This window comes from Gymnoscopelus braueri (genome assembly GCF_963280865.1).
Source record: "Gymnoscopelus braueri genome assembly, chromosome: 18".
Taxonomy (NCBI): domain Eukaryota; kingdom Metazoa; phylum Chordata; class Actinopteri; order Myctophiformes; family Myctophidae; genus Gymnoscopelus; species Gymnoscopelus braueri.
This window is the reverse complement of record NC_137618.1, coordinates 1,630,679-1,638,603: the sequence shown is the minus strand read 5'-3', so window position 1 is coordinate 1,638,603 and position 7,925 is coordinate 1,630,679. Positions and strand designations below refer to the sequence as shown.

General features: G+C 45.6%; 1 protein-coding gene across 6 annotated transcripts in view; it reads left to right on the top strand.

Annotated features, from left to right (window-relative positions):
• Positions 1–5,889, top strand: part of myo1b (myosin IB) — a 158,441-nt gene extending 152,552 nt beyond the window's left edge. For all 6 annotated transcript variants that reach the window (XM_080412838.1, XM_080412836.1, XM_080412837.1 and 3 more), the window contains 2 exons: positions 848–972; positions 2,990–5,889. In XM_080412838.1, the coding sequence (XP_080268964.1) occupies positions 848–972; positions 2,990–3,125 (261 nt within the window). In that variant the 3' untranslated portion in view covers positions 3,126–5,889. The remainder of the gene's footprint in view (positions 1–847; positions 973–2,989) is intronic.
• The last annotated feature ends 2,036 nt before the right edge of the window (positions 5,890–7,925 follow it).

Genomic DNA, 7,925 nt, shown 5'->3' with positions numbered 1-7,925 from the left:
GAATTCCTCCCACACACATCTCTGTGTTGTCACTGAGTTGTATTCTGGCGTAGCCACCCGCTGTGAAAGGTCTAACTAAGAGATATTGCTGCTACTACTACTGACTCACCTGCCAGTGAGGAACCCCCGCTGGGAGGATGTAGAGCCTTCATTCTACTCCTCCCGCCCAACACTCCCTGCTGACAGGCACCCCCCCCCCCCCCCCCGCCCAGCCCGTAGGATTCCATACAGCAGGGCTACTCAACTTAAGATGGCTCAGGGGCCACTCAGCAAAATACCAAAAGTCCAAGGGGCCGCAAGCTAAAAATGACGGTCCTATTTGGGATTTTTCGATTTTGTAACACACACTACGCATTGTTATTGTTATAAGAAAATGTACATTTTGACATCATATTCTTTTCACTGTACCTGTTTATTTTGTGTGTATGTCCAGTGGCATCAGTTCAGCAAAAGCTAAGGTATGGCAAGGTTAGGGTTGCCAACTCCCAGAGATTGAAATAAGGGACACCTACCCTGGGCGGGCGGCGAAACCGCGCGGCCGAAAAAAAATGGGGGTCAAACCCCCCAAAAAAAACGAAATGCATAGAAAACTAGGCATTATACCTGTAACAATTGATGTTTGTTTTTGGAAAAAAATGTAGCAACCCATATATTTGAACGGAAATGTATATTTGTATCCTGTGCTTAAAAAAATAAAATAAAAAAAAAAATAAAAAAATGGTTTGACCATGAGGGGGCCGCCAAGACGCTGCGTTGGGGCCGCATGCGGCCCGCGGGCCGCGGGTTGAGTAGCGCTGCCATACAGTGACATCACCCTCTCCTCCATTTCTCTCTTCTTAACCCTCAGGGCTCTGCGTCGGCTTCCAAGGGAGACTTCCTGCTCAGCAGCGAACATCTGATAGAAATCATCACCAAACTGCACCGGACTGGAGCCACCTCGGCCGACCAGCTGGACATAAATATCTCAGACGAGTAAGAGCCCACCCTCCCACTGCACACACATTTAACATCTTTATTTGCGTTCACATTTAACAAGAAATTCTTCAACACAAACAATAGTAGACGCGCAAACTTGGTAAAACTATTTCAGGATACAGATCACGGGTGCAGGAAGCATCGCCTCCTCCATATATGGCGACTGCCAATTATCACAGACACTGAACAGAATTTTGCCAATGCCTTAGCTTTTGGCTTATTGGGCGTTCCTGCAATCTGCAGACCCCTCACAACTGATTTATGGACATTACCGAGGCTTCCAAATATGAACACAAGCAGTTTACATTTGTAACCAAGTTGTATAATAACATCCTTAAGACGTTGGAACTTTAGCACCTTGGTAAGGAATGCCTCTTCCAGGCTGTGGCCACTTCCAAAATGGTCACTTCTCTACTGTCCTCATCAACAACAACAACATCTGGTGTATTAGCTGTGACATCTGAAAAGGCATCATTTTCTTTATTGCACATGAGCATGGCAGTTGACACTCAAGAGTGCTTCTACATTTTGGCAGATGATGAAACATATGAACTTATGTCCTTAACTAATGGGTCAACAATTCTGTCAGTATTGAAGAGCCCACCCTCCCACTGCGCACATACACACACACACACACACACACACACACACACGCTTTTCTTTGCTATGTTTAACCCTAACCGCAAAGCTTTAACACTCTCACCGCCGGGCCCGTAGCCTACGGGCCGATAAATCCAACTGTACAGCGCCGATCCTGTAGCCTACGGGCTGTGGTGCTTTTTCCTTTTTTTCAAATTTTCTAGTACGGCACATTTCATTGTAACACCACCGGAAATGGAATTATTCAGGATCACGTTTTGCCGATCCCGTAGGCCTCCATTCTAAAGCGCACACTGAAACGCCATTTTCTTCGATTGTAGTTTTTCTCCTCGCTGATCACTGTTTAACACATTGATTGCCAAGATATTAAACATAGTTTTCTATCCCCGTGCCGGCGTATAATTACCTCAATCCGATGATATTTGAAACGCTGTGGAACCGACATTGTGTAAAAAAAACACACGGAAAAAGTTTCCTGTGAGTAGACGGAAGGATCTGTGTATCCATGGGAACGACAAGTTTCCAACCGCAATCCGCCATTTTGGAGCTTTGGTCCGCTGAAAACGGGTGGTTTTCAATGGAAAAAAAAGAAACTGAGTTACAGCCGTTTTTCTGAAAATCCCATCATTGGGGCGGATGGAAGTGACGTTTTTTGGAATGATGTCATATCCACATTTTTCTTCTCTGAGAGACGATCGATCATTCCAAAGCTGTGTTAGGTCGCCCCTTGTGGAATTTTCCCCAAAAAATGTAAAAACGAGTTAACTCGATCTAGGCAATCAAGCGATGGATTCTAAAAACGAGTTGACTCGATCTAGGCAATCAATGTGTTAACATAAACCGTTCTAACTACAACATGGCGGCTCCGTTTGACACGTGGTTTGGACTGGTACACGCAGGGAGATCTCCGCGATGTTTACAAACAGTGCACAGCTCAATCCTAAGGATTTTAACGAGGTCTATGGCGACGTGAAAAAAACTAAAAACAACAATAAAACGTTGGCACTGGTGAGTACATTATGAGATTAACCTCTGGCGGTCAATGTGTTAATATTTGACACAAATCTCAAAGTGCTACATGGCATAAAAAGTCAAAAAAGCTTAAACAAACAAAAAAAACAATGAAATTCTAAATTCAAAATCACTGGTAACAGACCTCCTCTCCAACTATACACGGCTAAGAAAAAAGTTTCAAGTTTAAAAACACACAAAGGCATCAATAAGGCAAATGCCTACAGGTAGATGCATAATCCTAACCTCAACCTGAATCGTTTCTTAATCGTAAACCTCAACTCAAAACCCCACAAATCTGGCGGCGTCCGGGCTCAGCCACCAGTATGTCTTCTAGTCCGGTCTCACTGTGTCTCCTCTCTCTCGAGTCACGCCTATACGTTCCATTTTCTCGGGTTTCCAGGTTCCTGGTGCAGTTCAAGCAGGACAAGGTGTGCGTCAAGTTTGTCCCGGGCGTCCCCAAGAACGGCAACAGCGTGTCCTGCAAGCGCAAGAACAACCGTCTGCTGGAGGTCTCCGTGCCGGCAGCCACGGCATAACACCAGCCCATCCCTTCTCCCCCCCCCCCCCCCCCCCCCCCCCGCATCCCAACGCCGCTATTGAGTGTTCTGGTTGGGGGGACAGTTGAACCTCCAACCTCCCCTGCCCCCCCCCCCCCCCCCCCCCCCCCCCCCCCCCATCCCCCATATCCCACGAACTTCGTTCTCAAAGCACCTACACCAAGCCCCCCCAATGACCCCCCCAATGACCCCACCCCAATCATGACTGTGCAATTATTCTGCTTTGTTGGTTTTGTTTTGTCTTTTTTTGTATTCTGTATTTTCTCTCGTGATCAGAAAATAACCATGTTCTGTGTTAACACCGTTAACAGCCTGTAATGCCATTGTTCAGAGGTTTTGTCAGGGTGGAGAATGAACTGACGAACTGCCGTCTCAAACCGGCGTTGGGTCGTCCAGTCTTTAGTGATCTCTGACCAAAAGACGCTAGAGAAATAAGATGACCAGAAAGCTTTTAGAGACGGATTTTTTTTGTTTTCTTTATAACTGAAAAACGTAACGACTGCACTTCTCTTCCCCTGGGCATGTTCACAAAAACGGTGGTCGATCTGAAAATGTATTGGATTGTAAAGGTTTTTTTCGTTATTTGTTCTCAGTGTTCAGAGCTTTGTTTTGGGACACGCCCCACAGTTTCCCACAAAGCATTGTGGGTGGGTTCAGCGGAAGCTCCAGTACTTGTCAAGTTAAATTTGCCAAGTGGTTATTAAACCCTTTTTGTTGTGTGTGTGTATCCGTAACTCCTACAGCATGTGCCATTCAGCAGGTCCTGTGTATTTTTTTGGGGGGCTGTCGGGACTCGTTGCGTCACTCAGTACACAATCAAGTTCCTGGATTGTAATTATAAGAACCATAGAGGTGATGGAACCCGTTCAGTTTACTGTTATCGTAATATCACCATAATCACCATGCCAAACACAAAAACCTATTTGAATCAGGGAACTAATCAACTTTTTTTGACAGCACCACATGCGTGATCAATTCATTTTTTTCTCAAATATATGACATGCACCTCTAAACCATCTCTGAGCTTTATTTCTGATCATTCATGTACAAGGAGTTTGGTGTAAACCACATCCTGGCCTCATCATGTTTCTTTTGCAACAGCGATTCATATTTGTAACATTGTTCTATGTCTCTATGAAACCAATAACACCCCCCCCCCTTCCCCCCTTCTCACATAATAAAGGACTTGGTTATACGGTTAGTGCAAAAGACAGGTAGGAGACGTTTCTATCACAGGGGAACTTCCCAAACCACGGGAAGTGGGAGAAAAGAATCCTGGGCTTCCCCAAGCCCTCCTTTAACGACTTCCCCAGATTTCAACGTTTTCGGGTTCTCAAGTGAAACGTTTTTGGTTTTTTTTCCTTCAAAATATCTGGTGCAAAAGGGAGACGCGCTTATTTGTCTCAAAGTAGTGCTTTTCACTGGCCCAGGGGGGTACAATGGTAGGAACAAGACTCGTACAATTGTCAGGAGAGTTTTGAGTCCTCTTGCGTCAGACATGCTCATGCACATCCTCTTCACTGTACCATACGCTGTACATATAGGCTGTAAGCTTTAGCCCTGGCATGGACGGTGGGTTCATATTATCCTACAAGTAGATCTTCTTGCTGTGTTGCTGAAATATCTGTTTTTACCATTGCAAACGTGGGTTTTTTTAATTGTAGTGCATGACCCACTCTGGGCTAATAATAAATGCAGTGTATTTCTTGGGGGAATGCCCAAACCTTTGAGTGTGTATGGCCATAGATTAATGAGAGGTTTGCTAAAGAAATCAAACCAAATCATGGCTTTACAGTCCGGTATGCTCATGTAATAATATTTTGGTTATACACACTCACACACACACACACACACACACACACACACACACACACACACACACACACACACACACACACACACACACACACAAGACACAAGCGCCAATGTTGATCATTAGAAATGAGTGCTATATTTTGAAGTATATTTAATACAATATTCTTTATCTGGATGTTTTTCGTAGAGGGTTTTTGTACCGTTGATTTCTAAGTCATCCAGTGGTTTATCTGGGGACTATAATGTGGAGGGAATAGCAACGGCCAAACGTCTTGCACGGCCAGTGGTTCTCAACCTGTGGGCCTGGTGGGTCCCCCCTGGTGGGCCTTAAGGATATTGCAAGAGGGGCCCCCGAAATATTTAGCAAAACGTCATCGGTTGATGATTGTTATTGATCATAACATGCTCTGAGAATGCACGCGGCCCACCCCACCTGACCCCTGTTAAGGGGTCATATGGGTGGGCCGAGAAGGTTGAGAGCCACTGGTCTATAAGGCGGTGTTTCTTAAACTCTACAAGGGGTACCGAGGTGGTTTTACAAGTATGTATGTGTTTTTGTAATAACCACAGAAGACACTAGGGGGAGACACTGAGGAATCGATGGAGGAGCTGAACGCAGGCTCGTGTTTATTTGCTCGTCTTCTCTGCACAGCGTGTGACATTTTAATGCAGTTTTGCTAAAGGTTATAACTCTTGTTTTTTTGTTTCCCCCCTGCTCTTCTGTGATTGGTATTTTGGCATTAAAAAAAAAAGAAAAATGACAGTTTAGTAGAACCACAAAGATGATGTATGTATGATGCATTCTTGTTGTGTGCCTAATGTTAACCTGTGCTGAGGGACAGAGGACATGGAGATGTTTCCATAGAAGTCAATGTAACACATTTACAGTTAATCTTTTTTTAAATTAAAAAAATGCAATAATAAATAACTCTGTGATGCTGAGATGTTATTTAAGTGATGAGCATTTATGCCGGGATTATTTTTTCTTCTTTTTTTTCCTTCCTCATGCAAGCCGTCAGTATTTAACCTGGGGGTCCCGGGATGACCTGGGGGTCCCGGGATGACCTGGGCCAAAAAGCTGTCAGATTAGTTCAGATAGGATCAGGTAAAAGACAGTTAAATAGGATCTTAAGGGAATGTCGTTTTCTCTTCACATTATCTACACCTTGGCAAGAAGTCATTTCCAGAGGCTCTTTAAGTAGCTGCTGAAGTCATTTATTTCTTGAGTAATCTCTTGAGTAATCCTCCGGTGGTCTGGACACAGCACTGGCTCTCAAAGTGGGGCCCAGGGACCGTCAGGGGTCCTTGAAGGGTCCCCAACACCTGAGCCCTATTTTATATTTCGGCTATACTGAAAAATAGCCGATCTACAAGCTCACAACACTTTGCGATGCAACGTGCTGTGAGCTTCTCTTGACCCCTGGTGTACAGTATATGATGAGGACCCCCTGGTGTACAGTATATGATGAGGACCCCCTGGTGTACAGTATATGATGAGGACCCCCTGGTGTACAGTATATGATGAGGACCCCCTGGTGTACAGTATACGATGAGGACCCCCTGGTGTACAGTATATGATGAGGACCCCCTGGTGTACAGTATACGATGAGGACCCCCTAGAAAACAAGATGCTGCTTCTCAAGGGGCTTTAATAGTGCAGTGGTTTTCAACCAGTGGTCCGTGGACCACCAGTGGTCCCTTGAGAGAGTACCACGGGGGTCCCCAGCTAAATGAGTTAACATAGCGTCACAATCATTTTAACCACTTAGCTCTGGCTATTCAAAAATAGCAGATATACAAGCTCATAGCGCGGCACCGAGTGGGGGGGGGGTAATACTGGCAGAGGGGGGGTGGACAGCCTGGCCTGGTAGTGAAGCAGCTGGCCAGATGTTTTCCATCACATCTGGAGAGAGAGCTGTCCCGGGTTAAATTCCTTTGGCTTGGGGAGGCTGCCGGCGGCAGGTCTCTGGGGAGGAGCCCTCTCTCTCTCCACAGATCGTGCACAGAAGTGGTAAAAATAGCCGTTCCACCATTCTGGGCTGAGCTGCCCTGTACCCGGTTCCCACCGTTCTGCAGGCTGGGAAAGGAAGGAGGGGCCCCGGGGCTCCCTGCGGACGGACATGCAGATATGGGTGGGAGGAGGAGGAGGGGGAGGGGCCCATGGGCTCCCAGTGGGAGGGGGAGGGGCCCATGGGCTCCCAGTGGGAGGGGGAGGGGCCCATGGGCTCCCAGTGGGAGAGGGAGGGGCCATGGGCTCCACTCAGTGGGCGTGTCAAGGAAGTGTACAAAGCATCTGGAAACAGCTCTGGTGTTCTCTAGTATGCTGGTTCTCAACCTGTGGGGGGGGGGTCCCCACATGATTTTGGGGGGGGTCCCCAGATGTCAGTGGAGTGACAATTTAAAGACTTCTAAGACCTTTTTAACACCTTAAAAAAAAGAAAAGAAGGAAAATAAAAACACATTACTGCATCAAAAGTCAAACGTTGAAAATAGCTGATCTACAAGCTCAGAGCGAGGTGTTGTGAGCTTGTAGATCAGCTATTTTCAACTCTTTATCTGTGGAACCGGGTCAAACCAAATGTAATGCCTCAACTCAACCATTATTTGGGGGGGGGGGGGGGGTCGCGGCCTGAAAAAGGTTGAGAACCACTGCTCTAGTACACTGTTTCCCAAACAGTGGGTCGGGACCCATATGTTGGTCACGGACACATCGTTATGGGTCGCGAGTAAATACACTTTTATTTTTTGTTTCCTACATTCTGTTTTTAATTACTATTATTAAAAAAAAAAAAAAAAAATTATTACCAATAATTTTGCATTTTCATGTTTTTTCAAAATAATTCCATTAAAAAATCCATCCATTAATTAGAGAGGGAAAAATTCCTTTTTAGAAGTAGTGAAAATTGCAGATCTACAAGCTTGTAGATCTACAAGATCTACAAGCTTGTAGATCTTGTAGATCTT